The 15,393-nt window shown below is 44.3% G+C and overlaps 1 protein-coding gene and 1 long non-coding RNA gene across 5 annotated transcripts in view; one reads left to right on the top strand and one right to left on the bottom strand.

Annotated features, from left to right (window-relative positions):
• Window positions 1-15,122, bottom strand: part of gpr157 (G protein-coupled receptor 157) — a 22,960-nt gene extending 7,838 nt beyond the window's left edge. Inside the window, exons 1-4 of one of the 4 annotated variants that reach the window (XM_042228389.1) lie at window positions 14,902-15,122; window positions 13,637-13,747; window positions 11,043-11,305; window positions 4,243-7,355 (exon numbers count right to left, since the gene is read on the bottom strand). In XM_042228389.1, coding sequence (XP_042084323.1) covers window positions 4,243-4,619 — 377 coding nt within the window. In that variant the 5' untranslated portion in view covers window positions 4,620-7,355; window positions 11,043-11,305; window positions 13,637-13,747; window positions 14,902-15,122. The remainder of the gene's footprint in view (window positions 1-4,242; window positions 7,356-11,042; window positions 11,306-13,636; window positions 13,748-14,901) is intronic. The other 3 variants (XM_042228391.1, XM_005914922.3, XM_042228384.1) reach the window with 3 other exon arrangements.
• LOC121815829 overlaps window positions 4,361-15,393 on the top strand; it is an 18,459-nt gene continuing 7,426 nt past the window's right edge. Inside the window, exon 1 of the long non-coding RNA XR_006055381.1 lies at window positions 4,361-4,466. This is a non-coding gene — a long non-coding RNA (uncharacterized LOC121815829). The remainder of the gene's footprint in view (window positions 4,467-15,393) is intronic.

Here is a 15,393-nt window from a genome sequence, read left to right as displayed (position 1 = left end):
AAAATAATCGTGATTATCATTTTTGCCATAATCGAGCAGCCCTACCTATGAGTCATTCAAGCACAAAAAAAGCACGTGACTCAAGGGATGAAAGAGTGTTATGTCTACACATAACAGACAACTTGGCAAAAAAACAAACAAACAAACCCATTTAATATCTTATATATTTTATATCTTTAGGGATAAAAATGTTTTTATTTCCCAGAGATTTATTAGTAGAAAACTTGACACGATGCCCCCTTCCCCCTGACTCTTTGGGCTTGAATTGTAAAAAATGAATCTTTCTGGTAGCTCATTGCCCAGACTTTCCTGTAACTATAAAAATTCACCAAAAATGTCCCATTTTATATTTATTTAGAATCCAAAAATGCATGCCCTCTCAGCATGGTGTGCAGTGTGTCCTTCAAAGAAAATGGGGAAACTGGATGAGTGGAGGACAAAAGAAGAAGTGGCAGGTCTAAAACCTATCTACAGCAGAAGGGCAGTGTCTGAAGGTCACATCCTTAAAAACGGGCCTGAGAATGCATCTGGTCCTTTATTTGATTCCTCTACTGTTCACTGAAGCCTCACCAGAAATGGTCTCAATGGAGAGGTGACTGTTAAGAAGACATTTTTAAGGAAGGGAACAAAGTGAAAAAGCCAAAATACACAAGAACTGGAGTGAAAAATCAGTGGCAACATGTCTTACGGAGTGATGAATACAAATATGAAATGTTTGGCTCGTGTCATCATCAGTATGTGTGGAGGAGGTCAGGAAAGAGTGTCTACACAACATTGAGGGTCTACAGTCATCTAGATCGGAGGCTGTATCATGGTTGGAGCTGCATTTCAGCCAGTGGCGTTGGAGATCTCGTTAAACTGATTAAATTATGAACACAGAAAAGTGCAGGCAGATTTTGATCTGTTATGCAATGCCATCTGAAGAATGTGACTGACCACAGCTTCGTTTTTCACAACAATAATCTCAAACACCACACCAGTCCAGTAAAGGCATACCTGGATAGAATAACACACAATGGTTCACTATCAATCATGGCTTCCCCAGAGCTGGACCTCAACATTATTAAAGCAGTGTGTGACCATCTAAAGGTGGCCAACATCCAGAGAAGAGCTTTGAATGTCCTTCAAGTAGCCTGGAGAACTATTCCTGAAGACTACTTAAAGAAATTACAAGAAAGCTGCCTAAGACAGCTCAGACTGTGGTGGAGAATAAAGGCAGCCATACCTAATATTGACTGTCAAGCTTGTTAGAATTGTATAAGGAGTGGGAGTCCCCACCAAGCATCATTTGAAGGTGAGACCTCCTTTTCTAGCAAATGGTCACTATAGCACATGATGTGAAAAGAAGGTGAGATTAGTTGCTGATTTAAAATGACATAAAGTGAGAGAAACCTTCTGTCATGTTGTTTAAATTTGAACTTAAGTACTTATTTTTATTATCTCAGGGTGCATATTATTAAATATAATATGTCAGGTCAGGATCCTGTTTCTTGACTTTTCCAGTGCCTTTAATACCATCCGGCCCTGTATGCTTCAGGAAAAACTGAACAGGATGGAGGTGGACCCCTGCCTGGTCGGCTTGGATCTCCACTACCTCACCGACAGACCACAGTACGTCAGGCTGAAGGACATCACGTCTGACACTGTGGTCAGCAGCACAGGAGCACCACAGGGAACTGTGCTGTCCCCTCTTCTCTTCACCCTGTACACCTCTGACTTCTGCTACAACTCTGAATTATGCCACATTCAGAAGTTTGCAGATGACACGGCCATCATGGGGTGTATCTGGGATGATCAGGAAGAGGAGTACAGAAGTCTGGTGAGGAACTTTGTCGCATGGAGTCACACAAACCACCTGCAACTCAACACCTCAAAGACTAAGGAACTGGTTGTGGACTTCGGGAGGTCCAGAGAGGTCCACTGCCGGTTCAGATAGAGGGGGAGGAGGTGGAGGTGGTCAACAAGTACAAGTACCTCGGGCTGTGGGTGGACAATAAACTGGACTGGTCATGCAACACAGAGCACCTGTATAAAAAAGCCCAAAGCCGACTGTACTTCCTCAGGAGGCTGAGGTCTTTTAACATCTGCAGGAAGCTCCTGAGGATGTTTTACCAGTCGGTGGTTGCTGGAGTACTTTTCTATGCTGTGGTGTGCTGGGGGAGCAGCACAGCAAAGAAGGACTCATCCAGGCTGGAGAAACTGATCAGGAAGGCTGGCTCTGTGGTCGGCATGAAGCTGGACACTCTGGTGACAGTGGCAGAGAAAAGGACATAAAGAAACTGCTGGACATTATGGACAATGCTGGGCATCCTCTGCACACGCGCCTAAACAACCAGAAGAGTCTGTTCAGTGACAGGTTGCTTCTCCCAAGACAAGAACCAACAGACTTAAAAACTCCTTTGTCCCACACGCCATCAGACTGTTTAACTCCTCTCTGGAGGGGAGAGGGAGGGGAGACAGGAGGACAAAGGAGGGGGGGACAACTAAGCTGTAGTGCCTTTTCACTGTGCAATACTTTTTGTTAATAACCAACGGTGCAATAGACTTCAATACTTGAAATGTGCAATTCCCTTGTATTCTTATTCCTATTTATTCTATTTATCCCTTTTGTATATTCTTTATTTATATGTGTCTCTGCATTTATATATGTGTATATATGGTATTCTGCTCACATTCTGTAACTTCTGTTGGTGCTTTGCTATTTGGAAACCGAATTTCCCAGAGGAATCCACCTGAGGGATTAATAAAGTTCTGTCTTTATCTTATCTTATATTTGCATAGTACAGACTCAATTTTATTGATTTTAAGGAATTTTGATAAGAAAAAACAAAAAATGTTTTGTTCTAGGGAAGAAAAGAGCAGGGTGGACATGTTGGGGATGTTTTTGACCATGAAACCAGAAAACAATGAATGTGAGGAAGAGGAAGAGTGGGATGAATGAAAAGCTTTGAAAATAAAATATTGTCTTTTTGGCTGTTATTGAACTCATTTATCCACAAATAAATCACCAAAGTTTCAGTACCAGAAATTCTGACAGTATGACTGAATGTTGTCAGTGATGCGTTTTAAGTTTGGGTGTTTTCGTTTTTCTGTTTTTGCTGGTAGTGGAAAAAAAAAAAGGCGAGGCACAGTTCAGACGGCGATCTATTGCAGGACAAACACACAGAGACACTCACTAATTCAGAATCACCAGTTAGCCTGACTTGTATGTTTGAGGATGGGAAGCTGGAGCACGCTGGCACGCAGAGAACATGCGTACTCCACACAGGACCCTCATTCTGTGAGGCAGCAGTGCTAACCACAGCACAAACATGTAAATGCGTTTTCAGTGAAGTATGTGGAAAACCCCCCATACGTAAATGGTGTTCACAAAATATCACTTTGAAAGTATTTATTGTATCATTATCTCTTCTAAGTAAACAAACTTTTTAAAAATACAAATGAGGCAAGGCTTTACAGCCCCCCCCCCCTGTAGATCCGCCCCTGAGTTAGGACGACTCTGTAGGCTTGAAGTGTACAAAATAAATGCTCTAAATGACAGAAAAAGTTCTGGTAGCTCATTGCTCAGACTGTCCTGTAATTATGAAGCTGGAAGTTTTTGTTAATTCACCAAAAAGTCCTATTTTATTCATTTAGAATCCAAAATGTGTGCCAGATTGGATTCTTTGCCTGACCATTTCTGGCCCCCGGGGCCTTATTTTTGACACCCTTGGTGTAATGGATTTAGGGAGTCCCTTATTCAGTGTTCCTATCCAGAGAAACACACACGGAGGATCCAGGTTGTCCTGGTAACATCAGCTGGTGAGAAAACAAGTGAGCACGTGTCATGCATCAGCTGATTTATGAACATTCGTCACGTGAACTGATCTAATAACTCCATGGTTAATATTTGAAAACTCACCAGGTCCCACCGTGATGTCAGCACGTCACCCCGTTATGCGGTGTAACGTCAGGACGTAGCTTGGCAGTAGACTGGAGTTTTGCGCCAACTTTCAGAGTGTTACAAAATAAAGTAGATGCACGTTAAGTGAGCCAAAGCGGATTGTGTTTGTGGTCTAATTCCCAGTTTAAAGGAGCCGTTTTGAATGTGCAGCTTTTAACAAGTCGCTGTTCAAAATCTCAGAAAATGTGACGTAAACTCAACTTTAGGGGGGGGCAACTGCCGAAATCCCAAGATGCTTCAGGGCGCAGGTACCACCGGAGCAGGTTTAGTAAACAGATAACACTCCGCGGGTTGCTTACCTGACGAGGTGGAACACCAACACGAGGCTGTCAGCGACTCTTTGGTTGGCCCTCACGATGAACACGTACAGGTAAACGGCGATGGCCACGGTCCAGAAGAAGGAGCTGGTGTTGGCGAAAGTGGAAATCGCTCCCTGAGCGACGCACTCCGCCGAGTTTGTGCGGAAGACGCTCCACACTCCGAAGGCGTAGGAGACGGCGGAGAGCCAGTCAGACACCGAGAGGTAAACCAGCAGTTTCCTCGGAGTTGTCCTCAAATCCGACCAAATAATGTAGGTGAGGATAATCAGAGAGGAGCCCAGGAAAGATAGCGCGCACGAGAACAGCACGATCACCTGCTCGAACAGATACACCTGAGTCTGAGTCGCGTTTGCCATCGTGTAGCGCGATCAGGCACGAGCTGCAGTCGTCTCGCGGACACCGCAGTCTCTGTTTGTTTGTAAACACCTTTCTTTTCCCGACCGAGCGCACTGGTTTTATTCTGGATGTTCCCAGGGGCTCTCCACATTATTTTCCCTTAAGGCCAGGCGACGGTTTAAAAACACTCCGTCCAGTCGAGCCACATGACTTGAAAAAAAAACAAAAAAAAAAACTTCTACTGCTTTTAAGGGAGTCAAGCAAAACTTTTCACCCAGCTTAAAGCCCTCCTTCCCCGCCGCCCCCTCACCAACCGGAACCCAAAGCAGAAGTTAAGTCAGCTGGTAACCTGCAGGCACTCAAAGGGTCTATTTTTGAGTGTAATTGTCTCAGTTTGTGCTGTCCAGCTTTGACATAAAGTACCGCACACGGCACATGACAGCATGATGAAACCGCTTCCCCATTCCTGTCATGGTTTCGCATAAAAGGATTCGCTGCTCAGGTTAGAAAATGACGTCTGATTTTATTTTAATAACTATTTTGTACATGAAAAAAAACCATACACTTCACATAAATATAATCTGGCGCAAGTGCATTGAATAACAAGACTCATTCATTTTTATATAAATGTATGTAGAAGTTGATAAAAAGTGACTGAATTTTGGCTTCAGAAAGTGCAGTATTGCAAAGTAGGCAATCAAAACACATGAATAGGTGGTGGCACCAAAGCAGAAGTGTCATCAAAGAGCACAGAGGAACTGAATAAATAAAAGCGAAACAAAACATAATTTAAAAGTACATCAGCTGTGAACATGATGGGCAGCAGAAAATTCAAACATTGAAATGTTTTTATTTGAATTATTTGATGACGTTGTAAACTACAGGACATAGATTGCATCTAACAAATATTTTCATGGTTTCACTTCATTCTTCTTTGCAAGGTAAAAAAAAAAAGCATTTAAAATTGTGTATCCAAAACCTCACTGTACTAATCCTCAGGTATATAAAAAAGGGAAAAAGCTGCAAATGTGTGAAAGTGATTGAATCTGAAGCATGGGTTAAATGACTAGTTATTTAAAACACCCAATCATGAATATAAAAGCCTTCATGGGTGAATTTAAATGTAGACAAAGGACCAATTAAATTTTGAATTCACGGTAACCCATCCTGCAGGAAGAGTTGGAATCTCAGCTTTCTGGGGCAATAAGTTCATTTTTAAATAAAAGCATAATTTTGCCTGAAATTACATTTCTATTAGCGATGAGTTCACTGTGCACAGAAATAAAGGAGAAGCTAACAACTAACATCTGGCTTGCCTCCTGTCCCGAGTGCTGATGATTCTTTGGTGGCCTTGTGATTTGCAGTTTACCAAAGAAGTGTGATGTAAAACGGTTTAGAGCCCTCGGAGCGGTGACCTTGTGTCAGAGCAGGACTTTTACTGCTTCTGCATTACTGCAGCCCAGAAAAACCTGCAACCTCCTTGTTTTAGTGTTTGCAGCAGAACATTGGTGGGGGGGGGGTTTCTTTGTCTTTTTTCCCTTGCAGACTGCAGCAAACTCGGCATCTGCATTATCGCCTGAATCACACCATCGACAGACAGTTTAAGACACTGTTTTGTATCGAGCATCAACAATAACGGTGAGAGATTCTGAGATAGAGTAGAGAAAAAAGTCAGAAGAACATCGTGTGTGTGTGTGTGTGTGTGTGTGTGTGTGTGTGTGTGTGTGTGAGTGAGAGAGAAAGACTAAATTAATGTGCACCTGACTCATCTGCACACATTAGGTCGTCTTTGGTCACAGAAATATTCTCATCATGCACTAAATAAAAAGTGTTCTTTTTTTAATGTAGTCCAAAGGGCCTTTCTGCAACACTTTTGCATTATTACAAAATTCTTGTGTTAAGTAAGGAAAAAGGAAAATATATAAATCAGTATTTATCTAACTTTATTTATAATGCTCCTTTTCTACAGCAGCAATATGTCACAAATAAAATATCAGGCACATAAATCAAGAATGAATCATATCCACTTTCTTTTTGTTTGTGTGTTACATCCTGAAATATCTGTGGAGCAAATTAAATTAAGGGATCAAAAACATGCATTTGCAACTGAAAAAAAGTCATAGTAAGCCAAGCTGTATTTTCTGAATGAAAGGGCTTTCGTTTTGTCTCAATGAAAAGGGAAAAAAAAGGCAAAGGTTTCACAAATTGGCGCAGCAGCGTTTGATCAAAAGCATGCCGGGAGGTTTGCTTTCAGTCACAAGATGGCAGCAGAAGATCATGATAGTGCAACAGACAGTGTGGAAGTTTGACGCTTTGATCCGTTTTCTAAATATTGCGGAGGCCGTGCGCTCGGTCGATCTCTCCTCAGTTAATTCTCTTAGGAGGGTCGAAAACTTACAGTGCCAGCTCCCAGTTTCCTCCCTCTCAGCTGTGATCCCGGGGCTTCTTATTGCGAAGAATTTCTGCGGCAGTATACTTGCTGATTGCTTCATTCTCACTCCTCACAACAACCAGCTAAGACACTGCCAGAGAAACACCCACAGCAGCCGCGTCCAACCACCCGACTCCGGGCTTGCTCTCCCCAGCAGGGTCCTGACTGGTCTTTGGTGCATGTGTCCACCTGCGAGCCTGGCACTGCTGACGCTTTCCATTCCCAGCTTCGTGGTGATGGTGTTGTTGGTGGTTGTTGGAAGGCAGTGGCCTCACACTGAAAGCCCCCCCCCTCACCTCGAGGGTGGCATGGTGCTCTGGCAGCTCTGTAAGAAAGCAGGAGGAAATGTTAGTAGTTGTTCATTAAGTGTATAAGTATAGAGGCCCTTTCTGCTCCCTGACTGAGATTTACACAACTACAACGCACAGACGAGCCCACGTTTCGCTTCATGAAGTGAACCCCCGAGATTGTTTCCAAACTGATTTCTTGATCTCCTCCTAGCCGGTTTGTGCAGCATCACTTTAAGTGCACACAACTTTGGCAAACACAAACACCCCCGAACTAAGAATAGGCTTGCCATGACTCATGATTTTGCAACAAAAAAGCTCGGTTTGATTTAGCTCTCAACTATTTGTGTGGCTGCCAGCCTTGTTTCTGTTTTTTTTGGGGGGGTGGGGGGGTGGTTATGTCTTTTTTTTTTTAATGTAATTTTTTTTACCCTAGCTCCATACAGTGCTAGTCCGTGTTTGTGTACCTCAGGGACCACAGCTAAAATGCTATCAGTTGCGTTTGCTCGCTGCAGTGCTATTTTGGGCTGGCTGACCGCTCCATACTGTCGTCTCCCTGTGGACACTGCTTTGCTCGCAGGACAGCATGGATACTAGAGACCGGTAGGCACATGCTCTTAAACCAAGGAAGAGAGGACGTTCCGTAGAGGGAGGAACGTCTGGAAAACAAACAGTTTGAATTACATCAACTATCCGCTGTTATTGCTTCTGAATTCTGCAGCAAGGCTATTTGTGGCCCTCTGCGTCGGCTTCTGGTCTATCTTGTGACGTACTTTTTGGTTGTATAACTGGAAATTCCAGCGTTTTTATTTGTGGTTTAAGCATTTTGACCTTTTTGAAATTCTAAGAAAGCACTTTATGACGCTCTGAAGCTTCTTGCCTGAAACAAACACAAAATTTGTATTTGTCAGCGTCTGTCTTCACACACACACACACATGCACAACTGATGTCCACAGTCAAACGCAGAGGTCGCACCTTGACCTGCTTTCACCAAGCAGCTGCATCCTTGTCCCTTTGTGCGTTCGCAGCGAGTTAGATGCCGCCTTCGCTGAGCACATGATGACAGGAATTCCTTCCTGTTCAGACCTTGAGGTAATCCTGATACAGGAACGAAGAATGGCAGGGAAAACTAAACCCTGCCTGCTAAATGAATGGCCGGCCGCCCCACCGCCTCTCACAGCAAACAGCAGTGAGCCTCGACTAACAAGCCTTTCCACAAATGCATTTAAAGCCTCAGGCACGGCTCACCTCTCCTCACAGATTTCCCTATTGTAATATTTCCGTAGTATTGTCCAAACCTGGGAAAAAAACCCCTTTTTTACAAATATTAGTCAGAGGTGTGGATGAATACTGCTCGAGCGGACTTAGTAAGGGATTTAACCGGATAAATAAATGCTGTTTTGTGGTTTAACCTGTTAAGTACATCTTAATTTAGCTGGAGGGGGATGTGTCCAGACGATGCAGCTAACACTAAATTTTTGTTATTATCACCACATCTGCACAAGCTAAATGAAAAGATAACAATAACGCTTTTCATCAAGTGTTTTCTTTTCTTAGCGTTTTGCTTATTGTGCGTTTTATCTTTGTTGTGGCAAATTAATTGCACTCGGTGTGCACAGGGAGGTGGAGGAAGTGCACAACACGAACAAAATTGCATCTCATTTTCACGTGTGCATTTTTAGTGATATCAGGTTTTTTCATACTTATTACTTCACACCACTCATATCGCAGTACGAGTTGTTTTCTAAATTAATCGACTGTCATCTAACAAAATAAAACCTTGACAGTAAAGATTTGGGGGGGAAAGTGTTTTGGTATTTTTTGGAAGATCAAAACAAAATCATTAATGTTTAATTATTATAAACAAATTAAAGTTTTATTTTATATTCCCTTAAAAATACCCTTGTTTCTTTTGTAGGAAAAGTGAAACTAAACATTTTTATTGTCCTTTTTGATCCAATATGTATTTTCCTGTTGCTAAATTATGATTTTTTTTTTAATTTGAAAAGGAAAAGCGTGAAAGCTAATGTAAATGAACAAGCCTGGTTTAAGATGTTAACGTGTCATCGATGGCTTGTAAGAGAGCATCATTTGGTCCTTTGTGGTGTAACTAAAAGCTTTAAATATCAGATTAAAATTGACTCGTAAAAACACACACACAAAAACACAAAAAGATTTGTGTTAGTGTTAGACGTGTGTAATCTGGAGTGTCAAACGTAACATTGCACATGGTGCACATAGCGTTTGCCTCAGAATAGCTTTTGTTTAAATAACCGTGGGACTCTGTAGGTCTACAGTTTCTGACATATTCAGCCTCCAGGCAACGATTTTCCCCAGCAACACTTCACCAAAACACACACACACACACGTGTACAAACCCCAGGCTGGCCTATACTTCCTGCTCATGGTGGATCCCTCTGCTGTCAGGCCTCACGATGTGTAATCCAAACGAGAGAGAGAAAAAAAAATCACATTCTCCCACTTTACCTCACTTCCCCGTTTCTCCTCATGTCACTCTGCTGCACATTTCTTGGTTGATCAACGCTTCCACAAACCTAATCATCTGATGGCAAACAGTGACATCAGTATGTACTGAAGGGCCGTGCTGCTGAGCAGTTTAACACATGCACAACACGCTCACATCGGCATACATGACATGCGAGCTTAGCCTCTCGTAGTCTTTTTTTTTTTTTTACTTTTATTTTTAGAACAATTTTAAAACATATTTGGGTTTGAGCTAAATGAATCTACACGCCAAACTGCAGTGTGTTAATAATTAAATAGAACAGAGTCTCACACTCAGCTTGCACTACCCCTGGTTGCCAGAGAGAGGGGGGAAAAAAAAGAGTTTCCCCAGTAACTATCTTCCTGCTTGACCACACACAACTAAAATACACAGATCATAGCGTGTTGGACACTAAATGATTATCACCTGAGTTCTCGGGTGATTAATGTATTTGAGTTTTTACCGGCCTGCATGAGTTTTTACAGTAGGGTTTATCAGTGCTGTGTGATAATGTGTGCCAGCGTGGACAGACTGGCCTTCGTTTATCTGCTTCTCTGTGTACACTGTTCCTAATCTCATTTCGCTTCCTGACTGACATGCTGATGACACTTGTCTTCTGAGAACCAGGGCCGCTCGAATCGTCTGTCACACCGTCCAGTCGCAAACTCGAATCAGATCCCGCTAGATACAAATCACTTCTGAGAAACGAGGACCTGTTATAAAGCCTTTCGCTCTCGGCTCTCTTGGGGCTTTTCAGGAGGGGAAAGATGCGGCCTGCTGGGTCTCCTGTTGGAAAACTGGCTTTCATTATGAATACCAGAGAAAACAATAACAAAAACAGCTGCCCTTCTCCGTGAGGATCAAGACGAGATGATGAAAGGGTCACTCATCCTGCCACTGTGCAACTGGGTACTGTGTTTGGGTGTATCATAGCTTTCGCTAACCTTTTGTGTAGTCACCATGGGATTAAGCCAGCATCAGAACTCAAGCTTGGACGCTTCTACTACTTGCAGTGGCTTAAATTATCGTTTTCTAATTTAGATTTACAGGCTGATCTGAAGGCCTCAGCCTGGCATCATTTTAATTCCCCTGAACTAGTTAGTGTTTCTGAAAATTTCACTCAGTTTCAGCAGAAGTGCACAGGTCCTCAGAAGTGTTCAGCTGTAGCATTGTTGTGTATGTCAGAGGCATCTGTTTACACACAGTTTGGACACTCACCAGTTAGCCAGGCAGCAGCAGAGGTCCACCATCCAGCGTGATCTCCAGCGGGTGCACTCAACGTGTTGGCATCAACAGGAGTCTGTTCACGGGCTCTCCCGATGTGTGGGTCACTTCACTCTGGAAAAACTGTTGACCACCAGCCTCTTGCCTCTCCTCCTGTGGCTGCCTCTCTCTCTCTCTCTCTGTCTGTTCAGTCAGGCAGTACAACAAGTCAAGGCATGTTCCAACACGCCACCAACAGCCGGGCTGGATGTATGAGCCTGCACAGGGGGAGGAGCAGAGGATCAGAGAGGGGGGAAACCCAGAAAAGACCCAGCATGACTCAGCCTGCTTCGGTCAGTTAGCATAGCTTTCAGTCTGAGCACTTTAACACATGAGTTATTCTTCGAAGGTGCATTATGACTTATTCTGTGTGACATGCTTAAGTCATTTAAGTCAGAATCAGAGATGAGGAGATGCTCTAATGGGTGACGACTGCTGAAAATGTGTTAGACAGAGGAGCGCTTTTTAAAAAACTGCTCTGACTTCCTGGCCCACGTCTGGCTGCAGGCGGTGACTGCTTTGTCTTTTCACTTTCTGTGTCCTGCCGGTGGAAGCAGCTCAAAATGTCTCTGTCCCAACCTCCCAGTCTTTGTCAGCTGAAGCTGAATTTAGATTCAAGTAGATGAAATGTCTTTTACAGCGCTGCTGTTCACCCATGCTCTTATTAGCATTAGTCCTACTTAATCTTTAACACAGAAGAGCAAATACTTTATAGCATACTAATAAAAGGTGCTGATTCATTAAATCTTCGTTGGGTTTTTTGTTTTGTTTTTTCCAGTAACTCAGCGGGTCACATCAATTACAGATGAAGTCCGTCGGCATGAATTATGAAACTGCAAAAAAATCACAGAGAACGCATCAGCAAAGATATGAAACGCTGTGAAATATTAATTGCTTCCTGGAAAAGTGACATTTTTTAGTGAAATCAAAATTTCTAAACTGTTTATTAATGCAGCGAGAAAAGAAAAGGTGCAGTATACAAGTGTGCTTTACGTGTCCATTTATCTGCTGACACATTAAACTGCATTAAATGTGCAGAATCATCAGCATCCATGAGTGCTAATTATTCAAACCTGCTTTGCTGTTAGCTGGGTTTTTTTTTTTTTCGTTACTAGAGCAGGCCTGATGCCGGTTCATCACTGCTGTAGTGGAAGTTGATCACTAGGCAGATTCTGGGAACAGCGGTAGGAGCCAGCTCAGCAAAACTCACCTGCTACTATATGGTCTGAGTTTGGCTGCCTGAGCATCTCTGAAGCTGCACTGTACATCAGTGCTGCTGCTCTTCACTGCAGCCTGTCAACAGACTGATGACCTTATCAATGAAAGAGCAAAGTCACCGCGATGTTACGCCCCGAAAGAGCTCAAAGCACTTTTGGCTCGGCTCGGAGCCTCGTCTTTGCCTACCCCTTAACAGCAACTAGAGAGGCAGCTTTGTAAAAGAGCAGACGAGGTTCATTTTCCTGCCGTTAGCTGCCTTAATTTATTGGAAGTGGTGTTGCGGCACCGCACAGAAGTATTTTCACAAAGTGCCGGCAGTAGTTTCACCAACTGACTTGGCTGATAATTTATGCAATTTACTCATGAGTGAAATATGGGTATCCGCTGACGTAGCCCCGCTTACTGGAACGTATCCCTGCACTTCAGTACAGAACTGTAGTTATTCATCCTCCTACCTGCAACAGACTGCAGCTGAAGCCTGAGATTTGCATCTGTGTCAGTTTGGGATGGGGGGGTGGGAGAAGGAACCCCTAGCCCAGCAAGTTCAAAGCTTGCTGCATTGATTACATCATCGGAACTGGAGTGCTGGAACGGGACAATGCACCATCAGAGGGGAGGGAGGGAGGGGGGGCAATCGGCTAATCTCACCAGTGCCTCCCTGTGGTGCTCCATGGGCAGTGTGTGGGGGTAGGGGAGGTTGGGGGTGGGGGGGTCTTTCCCTCTCGCTCTCTCTGCCTCTGTCTCTAAGCTCAGTCCAGCACATTGCAGGACGGCCTGCTCTGCCATGCAGGGTCATGTGACATCAGGACTGTCTGAGATTTTCTAAGAGGGAATGATGCTCTTTGGTGTATTTCCTCCTGTGTGTGTGTGTGTGCGTGTGTGTGTGTGTGCGCACTCTTGCATGTGTGCCATTACAGGCCAGCACTGCAGGAACTCAGCTGCTGCAGGACACTGCAGGATTGCTGTTCTGCTGCTGGCTCTCTGTCTCCTGCTTCTCTCTCTCTCTCTCCTTTCTCTATTCACTCAAGCAAATTGCTCAAGGAGGATGGTGAGAGCATGTGCTGCATACTTTTTCAGCAGGGACGGAGGGGTGGGGGGTGCGTGGCTGAGAGAGAGGAGGAGGAGGAGGGGGCAGAATCACAGAGGTGCAAAGCATGCCGGTGAGGCGCTCTGCTGGGCAACTGTACCTCTGAGAGAGACTACAGTAGAGAAATTGGAGATGAGGAAAGAGGAGGAGGAGAGAAGGTGGGAGGTGGGGGGAGGGCAGAAGCGAGGTGCAAGGAACATCAGGTGAGTGCGGCAGTTCCCTTCGCTGGCAGTGTAGCACCCACCCTCAGAGAAAGTGTGAGCAGGAGAACTGCAGATGTTCCGAGATGATGTCAAGCTCCGGATGTAGCACAGACCCTTTAGTACAGTTTGTGATCATCATTGTGCCCGTCTGCCTGCAGTGGGGAGAAACAGAAAGTCCAGAGAAACGCCTTGGACTCCAGCCTCACCAAACTGACAATGCAGGGCCGGCTTTTTCAAGGTCTTAGCACAGTTACCCGAGGTGAACTCAGAGCTGACCGTGTAGCCAAGTGAATTCACCATTCACACCTTCCATACTGGTTTCCAAGCATTTGTAATACTTTGACTTTTATAAGAAGCTTTAACCCCCATAAACAATTTATACATTGTTTCTGAAACAGAGATGCTGCAACGAAACAAAAGTAGCAACGTCTTCTTTTAGAGCAAAGTTGCTGAAATATTGCTGCTGCAACGATAGAAAAGACTGGTCCTGCTCTAGGACGTCTTTTAAAAGACAAAAACTTAATATCTAAATGAAACAGAAAGCATTCATCTTCCACAGTTTAGTGCCAAAGTCTCTACAGAGTAGCACTCTGATGTGAAATCCCCTTATAGGATGGCAGAAAAGTCCCAGTAACTACAGCACAACTTCATGACTGCACCACAGCTCCCCTGTCCCAAACAGGCCACTGTAGCCTCATTCTCATTTCCCCATTTAGCACTCAGACACTCACACAGTCCAAGATCCCTGAAAAATCCTTCTCACCAGTTCCCAGCATCATACTTGCAATGAAAACACGCTGGTTAACATAAATGCACAGCTAGCCGAGAAGAGTAGAGCTCAGGCTGCCTGTCGTCTTCTTAAAAGCTAGGTCAGCAAAGATGAAACTCTCCACTGGTGTGGAGAACTCTGCATCCTGGTGAGTTTTTTTTTGTCCTTGTGTCAAATAGCGAGTCCTCTGGACCAGCCGCTATCTGACACGCTGGCTGCTATTTCCAGCCTGTACCATGTGTTAAACATGGATGAGGGAGCAGTGGAGCCTGACTGCTAACTGACTGGTTTTCTGGCAGACTGCTGCCTGGTTTAATGCTGGTGCAGAGGAGGCTGAAACTGATGAGACAGAAGCCGCCAGGAGCTCTAACACTGCAGGCATGCACACCGACATAGACATATCAACTCCTGCAAGGCTCATTTAATAATAATAATAATAATAATAATAAAAAAAGTATACAATCCTACAGAAAGAAGAGCCCATCATAGAAGAAGGCAAACAAGTTAAATAAGACTAGAGAGGAAAGGAAGGTATACCTACGGACGAGCCTCTGACCGCATCTCTCACACAGGAAGGAGAGGAGGAAAACTTCTCTGCACTCACTCTGAGCCTCCTGGTTGCTGGTGATGTGCTTTCATGGCGCGGCAAACTTGACTGCAGCATTGCCTCCTGAACAGAATGACATTGTTTGCTCTCTCTCTCTCCCTCTCTCTCTCTCTTCCTTTCTCCTCCTCCTCTTCCTCCTCCTGTACACGCTTGCTCCCCCTCCTCTTCTTTGCACGCTTGCTGGCAGCATAAACTGCACAGCTCAGCAGTGTTCCCCCACTGCCGCAGCAGATCCTGCATGAGCTCTGCGTATCTGAGTGGGATGGGACTTTTAAAGGGGAACGCAACCTCCAGGGTCAGTGTGTGTGTTTGTGTGTGTGTGTGTGTGTGCGCTTATCCTCAGTCCGCCCTCCTCTCCTCCATGTACCCCCTCAGCAAACCTTCCTCCTCGTCGACACCCCCGGGAATCATCAGTGTAAAGG

Source organism: Haplochromis burtoni, unplaced genomic scaffold (assembly GCF_018398535.1).
Source record: "Haplochromis burtoni strain Fernald_Lab_line unplaced genomic scaffold, NCSU_Asbu1 Contig_9, whole genome shotgun sequence".
Lineage (NCBI taxonomy): Eukaryota > Metazoa > Chordata > Actinopteri > Cichliformes > Cichlidae > Haplochromis > Haplochromis burtoni.
This window is presented reverse-complemented; position numbering and strand designations above follow the sequence as displayed.